The 21713-nt window shown below is 37.7% G+C and overlaps 1 protein-coding gene across 5 annotated transcripts in view; it reads right to left on the bottom strand.

The window, feature by feature from the left end:
- The window catches only part of arhgap36 (Rho GTPase activating protein 36), a 77827-nt gene that overhangs the window by 5336 nt on the left and 50778 nt on the right, over positions 1-21713 (bottom strand). For all 5 annotated transcript variants that reach the window (XM_042401321.1, XM_042401322.1, XM_042401323.1 and 2 more), the window contains exons 4-8: positions 10109-10422; positions 5488-5704; positions 5256-5311; positions 4038-4188; positions 752-900 (exon numbers count right to left, since the gene is read on the bottom strand). In XM_042401321.1, coding sequence (XP_042257255.1) covers positions 752-900; positions 4038-4188; positions 5256-5311; positions 5488-5704; positions 10109-10422 — 887 coding nt within the window. The remainder of the gene's footprint in view (positions 1-751; positions 901-4037; positions 4189-5255; positions 5312-5487; positions 5705-10108; positions 10423-21713) is intronic.

Raw genomic sequence — 21713 nt, 5'->3', positions numbered from 1 at the left:
GTCCTTCACACAGCGTCCATGTTTTCTTAGTATTTGTCTTCTGGTTTTAACAACAACTTGACTGCAGTGGTTTTTTGCAACACGGCTTTCAAATCTTGGTTGTAGTCTCTTGATAAAGACCCTGAAACACTGTGTGATAACGGCAATCTTGAAGCAATCTCCCACAGGAGATACAGCAGTATGAACAGGAGGTAAACTGGGATCTTACTCTATTTTACTGTGATATTGTTGTTTGGGTGTTTTATGTTTTGTTTTTATATTGTTTTCCTCTATGGTTGATCTAGGACCACCATTTTGGATTGATCCCCAAAGATTTCCCCATGTTTTATCCGGGATAGTCAAAATCATACGGTGTATAGAGCTTTTTAAAACATGCAAAACCATCAAAATGAGCTTTTTAAAGTCTAGATGAAATGAAAATTGCCTTTTTTAACCCTTCTAGATCACATCTGGTCATATTGTGCCCCTATTTAACAATATAAGACAAAAAAACAAAACAAAAAGTCAATTTCTTTGTATTCTTATATAAAATCCAATCATGTTTTCCTCCTGACGTAGGCTTGAACCAACCAGTTTCAACCAATAATATCATGACATCCACCCATCAATCAATCTTCAACTTTTAGCGGCCCACATTTCAACGTTCAAATCAAATTCCTCCCGATGTTACGTCCCGTCTGTCTGTCCTGTTTCACTCGGAAATACGTCACGACACAGGAGCCGTTTCATCTATGACACTCCAATTGCCTACCTCCTCGTTGTTGGTTCCTATGCTGTCCTGGGCGAAGCTCTGCACGGTGTGTAACAAGGTGAGGAGGCGCAGCAGGGTGTCGCAGTTGCAGGGAGGCAGCATGTAGAGGAGGTGCTGCAGGTACTGCAGCTGGTCTGCTCCTCTCAGCACTGCAGAGACACACAGAGAGGAAGATCTTCAGTTTGATTTGTACACCTGGTGTTAACATCTGTATCAGGATACGTTATCTGCATGAGGAGAAACATGTTAATGCGAGGTGTAAATGTGATTGTGATCTGAACAGTCAGACAACATTTGGAGGTTAAAGCAGCTACAAGTCTTCCCTTGCAAAAAGTGATTTAGAAATGAATGTCACAATCATAAGTGAATCAGTCTGGAATCGTAAACTACCCAGGGTGAGTTTGAGAGGTTATCATGGGACGACAAGATGGGTGACTCCCTAATTTCAAAACTATTGGGGACTCTGCCCCCTCCTGGACACAAAGTGAACTACAGGACCTTGATGAAGACGTGGGAAGTGACTTTATATAGAAATGGAATCCAAAAAGTATTATTTGCAAAACCAAAATCCCATTTACTGTCCAGCTGGTTAGATCATGGTATGAAGTCCATAAAATCCTTGGAGTGAAGAATGATTTGTCACCTGAAACACCTTTATGGAAAAGTAAACTCATACCAATGATCTCTGATAATAAAATTGAACTCTGGTATGATGGAGGGATAAAATACCTGGAGCACTGTTATAGTGATGGCATCTTCATGTCCTTTGAACTGCTAAAAGAGAAATATGATCTATCAACCGAATATCTTCTGTTATTTGCATCTGAGAGCCTTCTGAGTAGCTGACACTACCTGACCTGACGAGGCTGGATGAGGCACTTCATAGGCTCAAGGCATTTTATTAGCCAGGTATATTCACCAATTGATCAATCAACGTCCAAAACAAAACATACATCAGTCAAGAGAGAGCTGGGAATCTGACTTGGACATTACTATAGATGAGGACCTATCGTGTGATTTATGTCAGAACAGCATGTTTGCCACTGTAAATGCCAGATTCAAGCTGGTCAACTACAATAAAGCCCTAAATGGGCAGCCCCCCACCTCCAGAACTCTCAGGTCATGTGACCTGGGGCTCCTGGTTGTCTCCCAGGGGGGACCTAGCCTTTGCTTGTGCAGCCCCTAGACTGTGGACCACCATTGATTCCTTCAAGTCCAACCTCAAAATGCACTTTCATTCTTTAGCATTTGGATCCACTTGAAAGCTTTGTTTGTTGATTTGTGCTATATGTTATATATATATAGTTTTTAGTCTTTCATTCTGTTTTTATTGCTTGATTTTGTTCTGTAGAGAACTTTGGTCAACTTGTTTTTAAATGTGCTCTATAAATAAATATGACTTGACTCGAATAGCAGCAGCTCTGCTTCTAACTGGTTTTAACAGAAAACATCACATCACCCCAATCCTGGCTTCTCTCCATTGGCTCCCTGTTTATTTTAGAATGGATTTTAAGATTTTACTGATCACTTTTAAAGCACTTCTGGGTCTGGCCCCAAGCTACATAACAGATATGTTGACCTCGTATGAGCCAGTGAGTGACCGTGCTTTTGCCATCAGGGACCCTCAACTTTGGAACGACCTGCCTGAGGAGATAAGGCTCGCAGAATCAGTGACTTCTTTTAAATCACTTCTTAAAACCCATTTGGAATTACTTTTATTTAATGTTGTCTTTCAAGCATCTTCGTATTGTCTTTTAATCTTTTTTATCATCTCTCTATTGTTTTCTATTGTTTTTTGTGTGTGTGTTGTGTCTTTGCTTTGCATTGTACTACTTTTGCTTTGTCTGTCAAAGCACTTTGTAAACTGTGTTTTTAAAAGGTGCTATATAAATAAAAATTATTATTGTTATGTTCTTCATCAGCTTTACTTCACCCCTCAGTAATTACACCGCTACAAACCTACAATCTCCAATATGTGTTTCAGATGCGGCATTACTGAGGGCACAATGTCACACTGCACAAGGCAATTTGCCAAAGTCACAGCATTTTGGTGTGACTCATGTGACACGCTGACTAAAATTATGGATGTATCAGTCCCATTAGACCCAGACCTGTCTCCTAGGAAACATAACAAACTTGAACTCTTGCTGTTTCCAGAAAATGTATTACATTAACTTGGAAGTTAATGACAAACTGTATGCCCTCAAAAACAGATACAGTGATGTATTTTTAAAGATTTATTTTTATCTGGCAGCCGTTTATTAAACACATGGAAACATTGCTTCTGTCAACTGTGGACTCAATGTAATGTAACCTTTGAATCGGCTCCAACGTAGGCCAATACTAACGTCCAGGTACAATGGTTGAGGTCTGTCATGACATAGGAATTGTGTTTTGTTGTGTTTTTTTTCACTTCCTTGTTTTCTGTTACCTGTGTATTGTATTACTGAGTTTTTAGTGGGAATAAGTTGTACTGTTTATTGCATATCTGAGAATTCTAAAATAAAATATTCCAACAACAAGAGAAATGAATGGCACAACTGAGAAAACAAGACCGCATTTTAACACCAGGTGTAAATGTAAAGACCCATTGATCACATGGCATTATCCTGATAATGTATCCAGATACAAATCTCATTAATATCAGGTGTAAATGGGGCCTGAAAGTTAAACATCACAAAATTCTCAGCTAGTGTTCAGTTAGTTTTTTAAAAGCTCCACTAATTCATACAGTATTTTAACACTAAGTCTAATTTCTATATAATAATAAAAGGGTATTTCAGAATGGCAAATGAACAGAAAATTATCCCCCAATTCTGCAGCTCTGTGGAGCTTTTTAGCCTCTTTAAGCTCATAGTTTTTGTTTTAAGACACATTACTGTTTTAGTTAATTTTCATCGCTCTTGTAAACCTTGTGTCCAGCAGCAGTAGGCAGCTGATTTCAGCAAAACAAAGCTCTTAAAACCCACTGCACACTGCCTGCCAAGCACCAAACAGCAGACAGATACAGTTAGCGACTAGCAATAGTGAGGATAGTGGAGCATTTAGCAGCTAAAGAGCCAGATATTTCCCTCTGGAGGTGGTGGAGACCAAAAACAGAGCTAAAACAGAGTGAATATTGGACTTATATTCATCAGGTGGACAGAAACATGCCTCCAAATTGAATAATTTTTGCTAACATGTCACCCATAATGACTTTAGAAGACAACAATTTGTCTGTTCTTATGTCCTCTAGTTACCAAGTATTGTACTTTTGTCCATGTATAAAAGTTGTGTGTGTGCGTACGGTTGGCGTGCAGGAAGGCGGGATAGAGCTCTCTGGGCAGCAGAGGATCAGGTATGTCTCTGAGAAACTCTTTGAGCAATGCCGCCACGTCATGGACACTGTGCTCCTCATCCAGCTGGACGTCCACCCCCATGTCGAAGTCCTCCCGCAGCTAGGGAACGCACACACAAACACAGTTGCGTTTACATTACATTGACTTACATTCATTTCCTGTTGATTTATCCTAACTTTAACCTAAACTTACCTTAACTCTAAATGAAGTCTTCAAGAATCAAATATATCAGCTTAGTTTACTGGATACCAATTACTTCCATTTATGTTGAAAATACTCTCTCGGGGCCATTTTGTGCTTGTATTTGTCTTTTCAAATTATCCTTTTTTTGCTCATAAGGATGAGGTATCAAGGCTTGGGTCTTGTCCATGAAAGAGAGATGGAGTATTTTGTTATTGTCCAATCAGAAAGTGACAGTATGTATAAATCTATATTGTATATATGTGATGACAATGTGTGGGCTTTTGGTTCTAGCTTCTGTGTTTCAGTGTCGACTTGAGTTTTATTTTTGTCTTTTTATTTTTGTCTTTGTCATTTCATCTGTGGTTTTTTGCTGTGTTGTATTTGTCCTTTTTGTTTATTACATGGTTTATTACTTTTGTTGTCCAATGAGGTGACACAGCTACTCTTTGTATTCAATAAATTCTGCAAAATAATTAAAGTGTTATATCTCATATTTTTTTAAATAGTGCACAAATTCATAAGTGTTGTAGAGAAACACACAAACTTTATTCAGTAGGTAAACATCCAACTTTCAGGACTTCTCGTAACATATTTTGTCCATGTTTGGGTTTTTTTTGACGTTGCTCACACATTGTTAAGTTTTTTATTGTATCTGTTATTGGTTGTTGTTGGTAATTTACCTCAACTGGCCTTAAAATAAATTATCTCGCCCTTCCCAGGTGTTGTTTTTATAAATATCACTTTCTTAGGAGTGACAAAAGCTTAAAATCAAATGTTCAAGGTCAAAATACAATTTGAGAACATATACTGTATAGATTTTATTTAATATACTATCCGCGGAAGTAGATATATTTAGATATTTTTATATTTTGCGTCATGGTTTTGGAGTTTTACACCCTGGTCCGTTTCATTCAGCTGTATTTTTTATCGTTTAAAATGACAAAAAACAGAAGCAGATGCGCGTGAATAGGAAGTGTCCTCACCTGTCTCACTCTCTTCTTAGAGCTCCCGACTCTGAAAATGCCCACAGTCTGAAGACCTGGGGACACAAAACGGAGCACAATGTAGCCTCAACAGCATCGGAGAGCTTGAATTTCTCTCTACATTAATGCACTACTTTAACACAAACTTCTGAATTTGCTGCTTCTAGATTTAAGTATTGGGGTTTTTTGGCGGGGGGGCACAATTAAGTGACTTCAAGCCCCTGTGGCTCACCATAATTCTCGATGTGAGTGCAGCATCTTTCCAGCACCTGGGGCACCTGTCTGAAGATGGGGTTGAGGCTGAGTTTGGTCTGAGTCCTCCCCTCTGACGAGCCGGTGCTAGGTGACTTCTTCAGCTCCAGCTCGGCTGGGTGGGAGAGCTGCAGAGCCTCCAACAGACGAGACTGACTCTCTACCAGGTCAGAAATGGAGTCGACTGACAGGCCGCCCTGCAGGGTAAAGAGAGTTAAAGGAGTGATGCAACAACATGTATATTTGCTTGGTAAAATAAAGTGTCGACTAGTGGTTCATAATGTTATCTTTAGTGACAAAAACTGAAAAAAAGTGAGGAATAATTATGAATCTTCAACATAATAAGCTGCTGATTTTGTGTCTAAAGGGAAATATCAGCTTTTAGATGGTATAAACTCATTTATACGTCTGGTTTTGGCAATGCTAAGTTTTCAAACTTGCCGAAGAAAAGAAAGTTTTTCGAGCAGAAGCGAGGATGGAGAAAGAAGAAAAAAGATGGAGGAGCAGTGGCAGCAGAAAATGGAAAGAATGTTAAAAGATGGACGGCAGGCGAGGAGGCTGAGCAGAGAACGCGAGGAGTCAGATTGTGTCACTCATCCTGACGTTGCCATCCAATAAATATCTCAAGAACTGGAAACCACAGAAAATATAAATCACTTGTTTATGAACTGCAAAGTTTCTGGAGGGACGTCAAGCGTCAAGAGGAATTTATAGCGGCGCTGCGTTCCAACAACCAGCGGTTCGGTTATTAGGAGGATATTTATTCAGTCAGAAACAAGTAAGGTGCACAAGCTAAAGTGAGGTTTAAACAGTGTAAAAGGGTGAAGCCTTATTTGGTATTTGCTGCAGTTTTGTCTCTTTTAAGCCTCTAAAACTGAGAATCTCTGAATCTTTCTTGAAAGAGTGAAAGTCTGACAAGTCAAATATAGAAATATACTTTATATATAGTGCAATGAAATGAAAATATTAGGTATAATACATAGTTTTTATTTAACTTTACTGAAAAATTGATGTAATTCACCACAAACTGCTCTTTAATACCTCAAATAAGATAAAAACCCTTTTTTCATCCATAACTCCAAACTACATAATTATAGTATAAAGTAAACTAATTTTCATACTATTATGAAGCTAAAATACACTAAAAATTAATGTATTTTTGTGTTTTGCTCCCACAGACATCAATCAAACTGCAACTCTGGAGAACCACTAAATGTTTTAACAAACGTTAATAATAATTATTATGTTTTTTGGAGATTTTTCTGCAGCTGTTTCGACTCCATCTGTTACTTGTTAAAATGCTTTGCAGGTGTAGCTTTTCCATTCTCTCTCTCTGATTTTGGGACGATATTTCTCCGTCACACTCAGACATGTGAGGTCTGCTCCTCTGCTCCTAATTTGCGTTTATAGAAGAAAAAAAACATTAATAACTTTTGAATGTCCTCACAGCAGCTTCTCCTCCTCCGCTATTCATCTTCTTCTACTCATTAATTTCAACCTTTACTCCTACTGTGTATGCAATCTGTCACAGCTCGGGACGCGACGCAGCGGCAACGCCAGCGCGCTGCCTCATCCGTCAAGATGAAGCTCTGCAGCTGACTGCATGTATGTATGAGTGTGTGCGTCGTCAGATATGTAAACAGTGAGCTGCTACAGTCCAGACAGCTGTAAGAGGATGAGTCAGAGTCTCATTTATTTCGAGACTGATGGGAAAACTTTGTCTTTCCGTTTCATTCCTCAGACTTTCTTCTATCATTCAGCCACTTACCAGAGTTATGTTATCAATGTTGTGAAATATGTTCTTCTATCAGTTAACAATTATATCAAAATCTTTACTTAATGTAAAGCAGCTCCATTAGTTTTCATTAGCTTATGTTGACTCAAAGTGGGAATTCTCGTTGTAAAAAGTTTAGATTTCTGTTCAAAAAATGTACATAAACAGGAAGTTCATGCTCTTATCCTACATACAAACATCTTATTTAAAGCTTTTGCTGTCATCTGTTGTAAGGCTGCAACTAAAACTTCTTTTTTTAAATTATCAATTAATTTCTCATTTATTTTCTTGATTAATCGATTGGTTGTTTGGTCTATAAAATGCCCAAGATGCAACTTAAAATGTCTTGTTTTGCATCAACAACCCAAAGACATTTAACTTTACTATCAAAGAAGACTAAAGAAACCAGAAAATATTCACATTTAAGATGCTGGAACCAGAAAATTAAATAAATTAAAGGAAAAAAACCTCAAATAAATCGATTATCAGAATTAGTTAATTTCTGTGGATCGACTAATTGTTGCAGCTCAGATACATTTTATTGAGCTCATTACGAAAAAACTATAAGATTAAACTAAATTAACTGACTGGAGGTGAGGGAAAGATAACATATAAAGCTTTCTGTTTCGAGGTTTATTTCTTTTTATACTCTTGCTGCGTCCTCGAGCAAGAAACAAAACCTTAAACTGCTCTGAAGTTGCTTCGGGCAAAAATGTCTTAAAAAAAACAACTAAATATGCAACAGTTGCATCAGAGGAAAGCATAACTCGAATTAAAATAAGAAAAACTCCTGCACGCTGTCTCACTAACTGCTTGAATATCAGTTTATGACATATCGGTATGTTTAACAAAAACAGTAGACACCAGAGTCCACAACATTAATAAAACATAACACACTTAATTACAATAATTTAGGGATCCATTATATTCTCTTATCAGCATCCTGAGCAGTGCCTTCGTATTTATGACAAAACTTCTTATAATATTTGAGGCAAATAATCTTATTTGCTTTAACTTCAAATCTCAGAAACATCAGCTGAGTTTTAAACAAAAATAAACAAAGTTAATAACCCTGTTGAATAACTGTGACTGCACTTTGCAATTATATTAAATGGACCATTTTTTTATGTTCCTGAAACAGAGCTGATTACAGTCACATATGTTTTCATGTTTCCCCCCCACGATGTGATTGATTACATCATCCTTATTGCATGAAATCAGTTACTACACATGTGGCTGCCTGATCAATACATCAAGTAATACATTATAGATTAAACTGATGATTGTTATTCTTCTTGAAATATGATTTTCTCTGTTTTATATGCTCATAAATGGACTATTAGCCATTTATAGACACTCCTGATGGATATTTCATACACTGGTCAATTAATGAATTAAAGGATAATGAAGATGCTTATTTATTTGGAGCGTTTTGATGCTGCATGATGATTATTTCAGTCTGACGACGTGTTTACCTCAGCGGCTGACTCTCATGAGCTCGTACTTGATAGCCGGTTAGCGGGTTCGATTACTGTGCTCTGCGGCCGTAATGATACTCATTACAGGCTTAATATAACGACCGTTTCCAGGTCGATGTGCAGAGGATTACAGGGTGTGAGGGCCTCGAGCTGAGAGGAGGTTTTAGATTACGCCCGACAAAGCAAACACACACACACAGACACACACAAAGCAGCAACACAAGCATTTTTTTTTTCTTACAAACACACGACTGTGGAAACAAACAGCAGAGTTGGTTGTAAAAATGTTTACAGCTGGAGATGCAGTCAGTGATTAACAAGCTATATGCACGCACACGCTCATGATTTTCTCCCCTCTCAGATAACGTTTTTTAGAATTTAGTTCCCCCAAATCTTTCTCAAAAACACACGCAAATAAGCAGCGCTTGATTAAATGAGGAATTCTGGCAAAAGTAAGAGTGAAATTAAGAGCTAATGTTGCACTTGGAGCAAGAAAAGAAGTAAAACTTGAGGTCAAAGTTCACTGCAGTCCATCATACCTGTTATTTCTGGCTTACACAGTGTGTATCTCTGAATATATATAGTTAATAAAACACATGTTTTAAAGCTTAGTCAGTTTACTCAAGTGCTTTAAAGTATTTCTATTGTGACATTTTATAATTTATAATTCAGAAGTTACGTCTTCATTTATCGGACAACTGTAATCAATCAACTATCTAGAACATGTTTTTATATGAGATAAGATTAGCAATATGATGCCTTAACACTTCATAGTACATGTAGGCCTTAATGTTCCTCTAATGCTTTAATTAATCAATAAGTTAACAGTCTGAAACGGCCCGTTCTTCTCTGATAAGTACTGTAGATTTCACTGCGAGTACTTCTATAACTTAACTTTATTTTAAGGTTAAAGTTTGAGGAGTTTTTCATTTTTAAGTCACAGTTTTAGTCCTTTTTCCTCCACTAATTAATTTCATATTTTAGCTGAATTTGAAGTTGAATTATACTGGATATGGAAGTACGATTAGGACAAAATTTGTGAGAAAATAAGTATAAAAAAAGTGAAAAAATATCTATAAAAATAAATTGTGAAATGATCAAGAAATAAAATTGTGCATGAAAAATATCACAAAATATTTTTTTTTTTTTTTTAATTGATTGTTTGACCAAATTTTTAGGTTTTCGATTTAAATATTCTCATAATATTTACATGTTTTTTTAAGAATTAAATCACCTCTTTGGTTTATGAGACTCTTTAAAAGCCTTTTGGATAAATTAAACTAGAAACACAGCTGTCTTCTTCTGTTCATCCGACATTTTAAAGATGTTTTGTGCAGCATGCGTCTCACCCTTCTCTGTGCTCGTCCGGTGTTATCCAGAAATGTTGGCGACAGCGGTTTGTTCTGGTTCTCAAAAATCGGCGCCGGTGCCACGGAGTTTGAAGACGGCGAGCCGGGAACTCCTCCCGTGATCGACGAGGAGCTGACCAGCGGTTTATTCCCGTTGAAGAACTGCCGCTTCTCGGCCCTGAAGCGCAGGATGCTAGCCTCCAGATCCAAGCAGTCGCGCCTGCTCTCCTTCAGGGCGTCCTGCCGCCGTTTGTATGCCTGGTCGTTAGCAATAACCTGGGAGAGTGGGATGCCGAACGCCTTGGGGGCCGATTCTGAGGGAGAGAAGAGACATTAAACAAGTTATTTCATCTTCTCTTGTTAGCCCTGATGCTACTCTTAAAGTGTTCTGGAGGGATTTTGAGACAAACACACGTTTATTGATGGTTTATGGTTGAATTTTCATACCAACTTTGGGGGCCACATACTAATGGGATGCTAAACAGTTGCATGGATTTAGATATGGATGGTAGAGACACACTGAATAATCCCTTCCAATAGTTTTAACACTCTCAAAAGCAATACACTGAGTTTTTAGGTTTTGAGTTTTCTGCAAGAACTGGGCTATTTTTCATAACTTGCTTAATGATTTGACATTTAATTGACATGAAATTCAGGTTTGGCTCTTGAATGTGAGTTTATGGCTCCAGTCTGGTCAGATAAGAAGCCCAAAAGTGGGGAGGTTTGTTGATCCTTTGTCCTGGTTCAAAGACCCCAGAGGTGATTTATGCTTTTAGTTCAGGCTGAAATTCAGACAAAAGTTATTAGTCAGAAATAGTTTCTCAGGAAGGCTGTTCAATCTCTGTTTTGACACAGTACTTAAGTTTAGTCCTGCTAAGAGACACCCACTTAGCAAAGAGGCCAGTTCAGGGTCCAACGGTGAGACTCTCTCTACGTCTCTTTAGTTTGAAATTAAAGAAAGGATGTTTTACCTGTGAATTAACTATGAATCATCCAAAGTGTCCAACAATAAGCAAATGTCTGCAAAAAAGTTATTTTATATGGTCCTAATATGCGTCTTAATAGTTTGTTTTGCTGCCCCTAAGTGGCAAAAAAAAAAGAATCAATGATTGCAGCTACAACATCATATATTTAGAAATCCTGAAGGAATTTAACCAGCTTTTTGAGCTACATCAGCTAATTTGACGCAGATGTCAGAGGCAAACAGCTGGATAATCAGACTCATCAATCAATACAACAGAATATTTAATTTCCACCTCACAGAAGAGCATGATGAGAAAAAAAAACATTATTGAGAAACAAAAGAAGAGCTTCTGGTCAGAAGTGAGATCTGCACCTGTTATACAAAACCTATTTCCTGATGATGCGTGGGCAGGTGTGAAAACCTCTTTGTGATATTTATGTTAGATATGAAATATGAAGAAATACTTGAGAATAATAGAAATAGGAAATCTTCAAAGCAAACTTCAGAATTCAAACATGAAAAACAGGAAACAGGAAAATATCAAGAGACGTGTTTTCAATTTTCAAAGTGTTAGCGGTTAGAAGGAACAGTATGTTGCTGCATGACGACATTATTTACCGGTACAGAGTAGTTAATACAGCTCTTGTGTGTTAGTAAACTACACAGAAACTGGCCTGGATTTCAGCACAGAAAGACGCAAATGTGTATCAGTCTGGCTTAATTCAACAGTCCAAGTGAACAAGATTGCAAACTTTTGCCTCATATGGTGGAGAAACTCAAAGTCCTTCAAGCGTTTGACTCGTTGGAAAGAAAAACATCACTTTTTTTTTTTTTTTTTTTTGGAGTTGTAAAAGAAACTGCAGCTGTTATTTCAGCCCCACCATCTATCCATCTCATGTAGAATCTGCATTTTATCACCGCAGGATGAAAGACAAGACGACAGAATCATAATATTTCAATTCACGGTTTCAGCTTGAAACACTTAGAGGTGGAGTTGTGGAGCGTGAATATGTAGAAATAGATGAAGAAGGTGTCAGTATTATTCACTTGAAGTGTTTTTTTAGGTGTTAAATATTGCATAAATGTCCCTGATGTCAGATTTGTGTGAGAAAAAAAATCACAACTATCATTGAAAACACAACTAAAATTAACTTTTTTCCCCCCTTTTTTTCCTCACTTGATCTAAATCTTTATGTCGACAGAACTGATCTTAATAATTCTTAAGTGTCTGGAAAGTATAAAAATATCGCTCATTAGAATAAGCACTCCTGCCTTATAAATCAGTTTCGTCTGAACACATTGATGTTGTAAATCTCCAGTTGGAGCCGAACCGGAGTCATGAGTGAGTCTCGTTTTATATACAGAACACATTCCTCTCCGCTGATACCATCTGATCCCCAAACAGGAAGATGATTTGACGTCCATCTTCCAGAGTAAGACTCCTTTTATGCACATAAATAATAGACAATGTTGAATTACAGAAAGGAAATTCAATAACAATTTGATCTCCATGAAGACAGTGTTTGTCACTTGTGTTTGTGATGTGATGACACATGAAATTAAACATTTTAAGTATTTCTTGGTGCACGTATAATAACCAAACATAACATGTTGCAGCATTATGAAGGCAAAGCAGCTATTTAAACCCCACTGAACACTCAAAAGGGTTGATATTCTGTGTTTCTTGCGGTTAAAAATAAAACTAAAGTAAAAACAAATGTTTAAATGAAGCCAAGCCGTGTCTCTTGGCCGGACTTGTCTAATAAAAAATCTTGCGCAAGAGATGAACGTTATATTAAATATTTCAGACAAGAGTTGAACTCAACTTTTCTGCTTCCAAACCTCCTTAACAATTTGACAGCTGCTAAAAACACTTCATCTGTAGATCAAAACATCTAAAAAAACCCACATCACACAAAACCCTGTCTCATAAATGATGTTTATGTACTACTAAATTATGTTGCCCAGTATGTTTTGGAGAAAATGTAATTGTTGCCTTGATTATATTCACTGAAATAAATTTTCTACTCTGCAAAGTGTTGAGTTCTTGCATTGCAGAAGTTGCAGGGAGGCGGTCAGAGTGGATGTTGGTGGTGAAAAGTGCAAGACAAAGATCCTCACACATGTTTTAAGACATAATAATAACAAATAATTTGTGTCTGATGGTTTTTTTCCCCACAAAAAAGTATGATTACCACTTAAAAATCCTTAAAATGACCTCTTACTCCTCCCTCATTGAAAAATCCAGGATCTATAAAAATGTCAAAAGTTGGACACAAGATGTCTCGTCCTACACAGAAAGGTCCTGTTATGTGTAAATGTGCACTGGAGGCTGCAAACTGGATGACAACTGGCTCCAAACTGGTCACAAAATCAGCTCATAAGAGCAAGCCTTAGACAGTTTTTTTTCAGTGAGCACAAAGAAACTTTCTCCTTTCAGCAGATGAATGTGAAAACAGTCTTCTAGTGTCAAACTCAGCACAGTGAAGGTCAAACATCCAACTGAAGGAACAAGAAAAAAGACATTTCTGGAGGAGACCAAGGTTGGTTTGTATCTTGCATCATGTTGTGTTTCTGTTTAGGCAACTAAAACACTTTGTAAAGGAAAAGATTTCAGTTTTAGTTCCCTTCCACTCAAAAATGTGTTTTTCTGACTGTGATGTTTGAGCTTCACTGTGCAAACGTTTGACACCAGAAGGTCGTTTTCACAATCATTTTCTGGAAGTGAAAAGTTTCTCTGAGCTCACTGAAAAATCTGATTTTAAAGGGGCGGGTCTATGAGCCGGATTTATGACATCACAACTAGCTTGGAGCCAATCCTGGACCAACATTCAACTTAAACAAATATGATGTAGAAACTTGAAGCCTCCAGTGCACAAACACTGAGAATGAACTTAACGGTGAAGTAGGAGACATCTTGTGTCCAACAGTTTCCACATATTCATAGATTCTGAATTTCTTTAATGAGGGAGGAGGAGCAGAAGTCATTTTAAGAAATTTTAAACAGTTAACTGAGCTTAACTGTATTTTTATATATCCTAAAACATGTCTTGAGGGGATCTTTAAACACTTTAAACACATGTTTCACTTTTTAGTGTTTAACCAACACTATGATTGTTCTAAGTGCTTTGAATTGCATAAAAATAACCATAAAAACCTTTAAAAAGCTTTAGTTGCTACATGCCAATATTAGGTGGGTAAAATAAATTAAATGTTGGTGCACATTCTGCAGATATTATTCAGGCAGCATTATGTTTCCTTCAAAACTTTTTTTGCCGTTGCAAATCAGTAAAATACACAGTAAATGTAATTTTTTTTTAGGAGGCAGGGTTGCACTGTGTGAAATGCAGCGCGCCTGCTATCTCACAGTGTGCGGGGGACAAACTTGCCTTGAGAAAAATGAATCATGTTCAGCTATCAAAGAGAAGCATCGTGAGAAAGATAGAGAGGGCAGCATCAGGATAAAAGGAGTGGCAGGGATTAGAGGGTGGATATACTGTAAACACAGACACACCGAGAGAATGAAGGTCAACTGATCTTAATGTAGCCGTCAGATAATGACCGAGAAAGCTGATAAGGGCGATGAGATTGACGTCTGTTTATACGCGGTGATGAAATGAATGTGCAACCTCGTTAACGTGTGAACGCAGAGACCGCAACAGCCCCTCGCACGAGAGATTAGCGGTTCAAGTGGACAAGCAGTGTAAGAATAGACAGAATGGATGCAGAGAGCAGGTAAGAGAGGGATAAACAGGTAATCCTGTTAGAGCCGCCACAGTCGCAAACCAGACATCACACTCAGACTGATACAGGCTTACTGCAGCGGCGGCAGCAGCAGCGTTGCAGGCTGCAGGTAAATGCAACATGAGCGCCATCACCGTCATCGCAGGTGTTTCTGGTCGGCGGCTCAGCTCAAACTGCAAATCCTTCGCTTTGCTGCGTCAAATGACTACAACAGTCAGAGATCTGCCACACCAATTAGTAAAAGTCCAGTTAGAGAGGTGAATTAAGGGCGCTAAGAACAACAGAAACAAAAACAATGGCTCGGATTAAAGAGTGACGGAGGCTAAATAAATTAACCGGAAAGTATTTTGATAATCGATTAATTGTTTTGAGTCAATGAGTCAAAAGAACGCCCCAATTCTCTGATTCAAGCTTTTCTTCTGTGGATATTTCTGGTTTCTTTAGTCCTTGTTGTGGACAAAACAAGACATTTGAAGATCTTTGGCTTTGAGAAACAGCATTTTTCACCATTTTCTGACATTTTATGGATCAAAAAACTAATCAATTAATCGAGATAATAATCTTTAGTTGCAGCCCTAAGAGAGTAGATTAGATATGTTAGCAAAAAAAGGTGCTTATAATGTAAACTGCATGCGGATGTTTTTGTGCAACAATGAGATGAAACTATGGAAGTCCATTCCCGCCAGAATGCTTTGACCTCTCCTACTCACATTTACCTGATTATTCCTGATCCCTAAAATAATTTTCTATTAGAACAAGTGAAAGATTATTTCAACATTTCCCCAAAATGAATCAACTTGTTTGAAGATTTTTCAAGGAATGAGTAAAGTTTTCTGGACTATAAATCAAGAAAATTACACTTTTGAAAATACTTTTGGGAGCCATACAGACACACTGGACCAGTGGCGCTTTGGTGTGATACCGGGTTGATTAATTAGAGAGTTTTAGGAGGTGTTGATAGGTATATTTCTTAATTTTGGAGAGAGATAGGTCTGCTGTTTCCTCCTGCTTCCAGACTTTATGCTAAGCTAGGCTAACCGCAGCCCGACTCCATCTCCCTACGTAACACACAAACAAGAGATTTATATCGTTCTTTTCTTCAAAGTCTCTGCAATTATCTCACAGCACTGGAACTTTTATGACAAGAAGACATACAAAAATAATTATATATCAATCAATCAATCAATTTTTATTTATATAGCGCCAAATCACAACAAAAGTCATCTCAGAGCAGTTCTAGACCGTACTCTTTAATTTACAGAGACCCAATAATTCCCCCCATGAGCAATCACTTGGCAACCGCGGTAAGGAAAAACTCCCCTTTAATGGGTAGAAACGTCAAGCAGAACCCGGCTCTTGGTGGGCGGCCATCGGCCTTGACTGGTTGGGTTGAGAGAGAGAAAGAACGAGGGGGTAGGTACTGTATGATAGAGGTTTTTTAAGGTGTGTCATCATGATATGGTCTTGAACTCTAGTTTCCCAGTTTATAGGAACAACTGATACATCCTGCCGACCCTGAGTGGAAAGCGACTGTTCCACTTAAACGACACAGCTGTTCAGCGCCTAAAATATACAGAAATAAACTCGAGGTTACAAAAGGAGAGCGAAGCATTAGAGCGCACTCTGCATGAGTCATTCACATGCATTAAACAGGAAACACTGAGCAGAGTAAATCGCTTCGCTTCTATACTTACATGCTCGCAGAACCGTGAACGGACACATGATCATTTGAATGAAAACACATGGAGAACCAACACACACACACGTGCACAGTCACACCTGGTGACAAGAGACCCAAGCAGGTCAGACAGCCAATGGAGACTGGCAGGAAGCCCCGCAAAGACTTAAAGATAGAAGATTGACTCAGCTTGAAATAACTTCCAGGTTGTGTTTGGAGCGACACCGATGCATCATTCATACTGTAGGATGATCAAGAATTTAAACAAACTGCTTGTGCATTTTACTGTAAATGACTCAAAATCCTCTTTAAAAGAAAGTCCACTTTTTTTAAAAAAAACAACAGATTTCCTAATTGAAGGTTAGAATACCCCAAACCTCTATTTTAATCAGCTACTGCTCTTCAAAACTGTTGTATGGAAGATAAAAGTTGAGCCAGAAATGACATTTTCAAAGCACAAATGCAGGAATATTTGTAATCTTTTGCTCCCTGTAATGGCGAGCTGTGTTAAGCAGTAATAGATGTAGATTTGGGTATCGATTGTCAAAGTGCTACTGAATTGTTCCTTCCAATAATCTCTTTTTATAGAAAATGTCACCATGGATATATTTAAATTTCATCTGTAAGGTATTAGCTAATTTATGAGCATTACTCAATTGTTATTTCAACATTAATCGACTGTATTACAGTAACTTTTGGCGAAAATACAACCCTATTAGTCATATAAGCAAGTACAAACATGCTAAAGTAAACATTTTGCTGAGTCATGCTCTGTATGAATGAGTGTGTGTGCGCAGGTATGTTTAGGAAAAAGAAAAAAGGATAAAGACCTAGTGCGCACATACACAGCTGTGCATATTGATCATCTGACAAAAAGACCAAACCAATGCCCTTTTTTAGTAGTGGCACTTTATTCCTATGTCTCTAAAATAAAACCCTGGATTATAATATTATCTTAATCCAGAGAGATGTTGACCAAAAATATGATAATGAAACTTAGGTTGTTGGAATAACATTTTTGTCCTTTAAATAATAATGCACAAAATCTCATTTCAAGTAGATCTATTTTTAGCCCTATAAAAAAAAAAATCTCCCACAGGCCAAAGGCAAGATTTAGGAGTGGCCGACACCTGATTGGGTTTCTTCTGGGGCTGATCTGAGCGGCCGTCGTCCACGTGTGCGTCCATCAGACGCCAGGCTCAAGTGCACAGTTAAGCTCTTTGGCAGGTGCCTTTTGGCCGACGGCCAGCTAGCATTAGCTTGTAGCCAAAGGTACAAGCTAGCAGTCAGTGACTACAACAAACTGTGATGCTCATTTACATCAACGGCTACCTATTCACTGACAAAATCTTGTAGACATAATGAGATTTAACTACTTGAGGATGCGGTAGTTAAAATAGCTCCTTTTTTTTTTTAGCAACTTTTAATTGCTAGCTGATAGTGAACACAATGGGGATTTACTGTATTGTTAGCTAAAGTGTTAGCTTGTGTTAGCAGTCTAAAGTGTTACGCTGCTCCAGACGTCAAACCACCATTATGGTCATTTATCATGTAGTAATGTTCCTTTATGGCCAAAGTTTTTCAGGTAGCAGCTAACCTCAGGAACTAAAAATCAGGAACTTTATTGTGAGTCAGTTCCTGCATGTGTTCCCACCGTATCTGAGCCGTGAAGATCGAGCAAATTAGTCAGATATCGTGATAAAAAAAACAATGGTTTTTGTTTGAGACTCAGTTTTCACACGATGTAACAACACTGATGCATTCAGGGGTGGGAAAGGTAAATAAGAACTCCAGCACATTTATGTTTCTTGATCTACTGGTTGATTGGAACATACTACCCCCCAAAACAGGGACATTTTTAGGGCCAGGAAACTATGACAAAGGAACTAAATTTGGACCCTGGTTTCTGGGTATCTAAAAGGTTCCCAGGGCCATGGAAAAGTTCTTGCAGTGGATATGGACCATTAGCTAGTATGAATAACAGCACAGATTGACCCAGTTAGCATTTCTAGCATCTGGATGCCAATATTTATGTGATAGATAATGATCTAGACCATGTTAAACTATCAAGAATTTGTTTTGTGTGCTAGTTGTTTCTCTATTTGGCACACCATGAAGAATGCTGCACTTTCTCAGTAGGTGACTCACAGCATTTTTAACTACATTTACCTCTTATCACGATCAGCGGATAATATGCCATTATCCCCCCCCAAAGCAGCTTTTAAAACCTTATTTCTAATGCACACATCTAATAACAGCAATCCTCTAACTTGCCACTTATTGAGGAAGAACTCAATGTCTCATTCAAGGACACTTTAACACATTGTCTGGTCCAGCGCATTTCAAACAAACACAACATCCTCTGCCAGCAAGAATGGGCTCTGACCATTGAATAGATGCCATCTGTTAATGTGTCTTACACACTGTACTCTAATGGCCCTGTTTGATCAGTAAATCAGTGCTTATTCCTCAGTCCTGACGTCTGTTGGCAAGAACAGCCGAGCTGACCACTCCATGCTGCTGCCTCCTGACTTTTGGCCACATTTGCTGGCATCCTTTGCCAACTACAACAGCGTTAGCTTCTTGTACTTGGGGTGTTTGCTTGTGTAAAGTAAACAGTTGGGGATTTAATAGCTGGCTGTGGCAGCCTGGAAATGTTGTTGTCTCAGAGTCAGGAAGAGAAGCTCTAACAAGACATTTAGACATCTGAGAGGTTTTACTATTATAAAGTTAGAAAAAGGTGAATAAATTGTCCTTTTTTAGTGATTTGACGAATAAAAACCAAACAAGGAGGACAGGTAGATACATTCAAGAACATTGTAGCACTGAGGGTCCAGAATTCATGTCTTTAGTGTTGTTTCTAGGAATTGTAGGAGTTATACACTCGATATTACATGAATTCTTTTTCCAAGCTGACATTTTGACTTGTCGAAGCAGGAGAAGCATGGGTGTTACTAATAACAGTAGCAATGGCACCGTTCCATTTGGGTGTCCCAGTAAGCCGAGACAGTGTGCCAGTACGCACAGTACGAAGGCCCAGAAACTCGGGCACGCAAATGGAAAGCAGCCATGACTGACGTTACTAATTACACCTGTGCTTTAGCTGGAATGCCATGTTAAAATGTTTGCTTTAAAAAAAAAAAAAAAAAGGTCTTTCAAACACAAATTACATTTGGGAGTTGTTTCAAGACTGATTAAAATCAATACTTTTATAATTGACAGTCTTTCGGCCAAAAAATAAAATAAAAAAGGGACTTATATCAGAATATTTCTAAACAAATGACATTATGGACAAATCTTTAAACCCTCATTTAGACCTTTATGAAGGGGAAATACACTTTAAACATGGTTAAATAAATAAATATTCATAAATAAAATGTGCAAAAGAAAAAAAAAAAAAAATCAAGAAAATGTAACAGGCTGCTTTTGGTTGCTAGTCAAAGATCTACAAGGGTGAGGTTTATGGAGCCCTGAAAACTTAAGTAAGCATTATTTGTCATTGTTTTACACGCCATGGCAACAAACTAATATTTATTGATATAATGAGAGGTATTTTTAACTCACATGATTATCTTCTATTGTCTGTTTTGGAGCCAAATTCTATAAATTAATCAATTCTCTCCAAAACATCACATATATTTAGATTGTTTCTGTTGTACCAGTCAATATTAGTTAATTTTCTCAACGTCTCTGACACATTTTGATTGATTTGACCCCTCTGAACATGTCCTGAGTTAACACTAAAATTCAGACAAGCAGACAGCTGCGTGTCTGACTGGTTGCCGCCTTGTCAGTCAGGAATCTCACTGCTTTCCTTCTTTATTAATTTGGGTCCTCAGGTCATCATCTGTTACTGTTACTGGAAGACTGAAAGAGATATATTTAGACACTGTTGAGTTCTCATTACTGTTTCACCACATCAGCAGCTGGATAATAATACCAGTCCTCCAGGGCATTTGTCTTAATGCATTTTAAAAAACGTGTGTTTAGTTAACACAGAACGTCCTCCGTGTGAACCCCAGTTTGAAACAAATAGAAGATCGAGGTTAAGTAACTTCTTATTAGCCGATTCCCAAGATAAAGAAAGATGCATGCCAAAGCAGAGTAAAGACAGTACAGATGCACAAACATTCCTTGGAGGTTGAAGGGTCTAAGAAACTGACTCTGCTGCCTTGAAGTCATTTCTTGAATTTATTAATTTAGAGTTAAGAACTTTGCAAATAAAGCGTATTATGCTGTTATTGGTTTGGGACAGAATTAAACAAAGTGAATGTTGCAAACACATTGTTGCTCCTTTATTTAGAGAAAACCTACTCTGTGTAGGCTCTATAAGTGTTTATTTATTTATTGAAACAAATGATGTTTACAACATAAAACATACACTGTAGATACATGTGGGATGGGCCAGATGTTTGCCATAATACAGAAATCTAACTAGATCATAAGATTTTAAATGGTCTCATGTAAAATGGGCCACAGCCACCACCTGGCCACCAGTCGAAACTCACCATTAGTGTTTAGTTATGTGTCAATTTTGAATGTGTTTCAGGGTTTCAAGTTGTTGTTTTTTACTGTATTTGTCACATGTGCATCAAATACATTCCATAAATAATGGCAGAGAAGCTCCACTATACAAGGTAATATTATCAAAAGGGACTGAACTAATAAAACTTAGATCAGAGACCAAATAACTAATAATAAAAGCAGAAATGAACTTGAAGTTGTGTTCTCAGTATATATGTATTATAATATCTCACATTATGTACAATATGTGTAACATGTTACAGTAAACATGTGTTCATGGTCATCCAGCGTTGTGTATCTCAGGCTCTGTCAGAGGATTTGAGGATTTTACAGCTGATGGACTCTTAAAGAGTCTTGACCTGCTCTGTGTGAAAAAGCCTTGAGATAACTTCTGTTGTGATTTGGTGCTGTATAAATAAAAACTGACTTGACACCACCAAACTAAAATGCCTATTGTCAATGATTAAAATCTCAACGTGAGTTTCCTGATGGAGAAGAGATTAGTGGGTTTGGGCATCTGAAATCTTACATATGAAAACAATCATCAGACAACAGAACAATAAAAATCTTTTATTCCGGCAACATCTATTCCAAGCTTTGAATTAGATTATGCTAATATTTTGTGCATCAACTCCGCATGCAAAAAAAAAGATAAATGCCAGATGAATATGACTTTTTTTTGGGATCTTCACATG

The sequence above is a fragment of the Thunnus maccoyii genome, chromosome 22 (assembly GCF_910596095.1).
Source record: "Thunnus maccoyii chromosome 22, fThuMac1.1, whole genome shotgun sequence".
Lineage (NCBI taxonomy): Eukaryota > Metazoa > Chordata > Actinopteri > Scombriformes > Scombridae > Thunnus > Thunnus maccoyii.
Note: the sequence above shows the minus strand (reverse complement) of the source record. Positions and strands in the feature narration are given on the sequence as shown.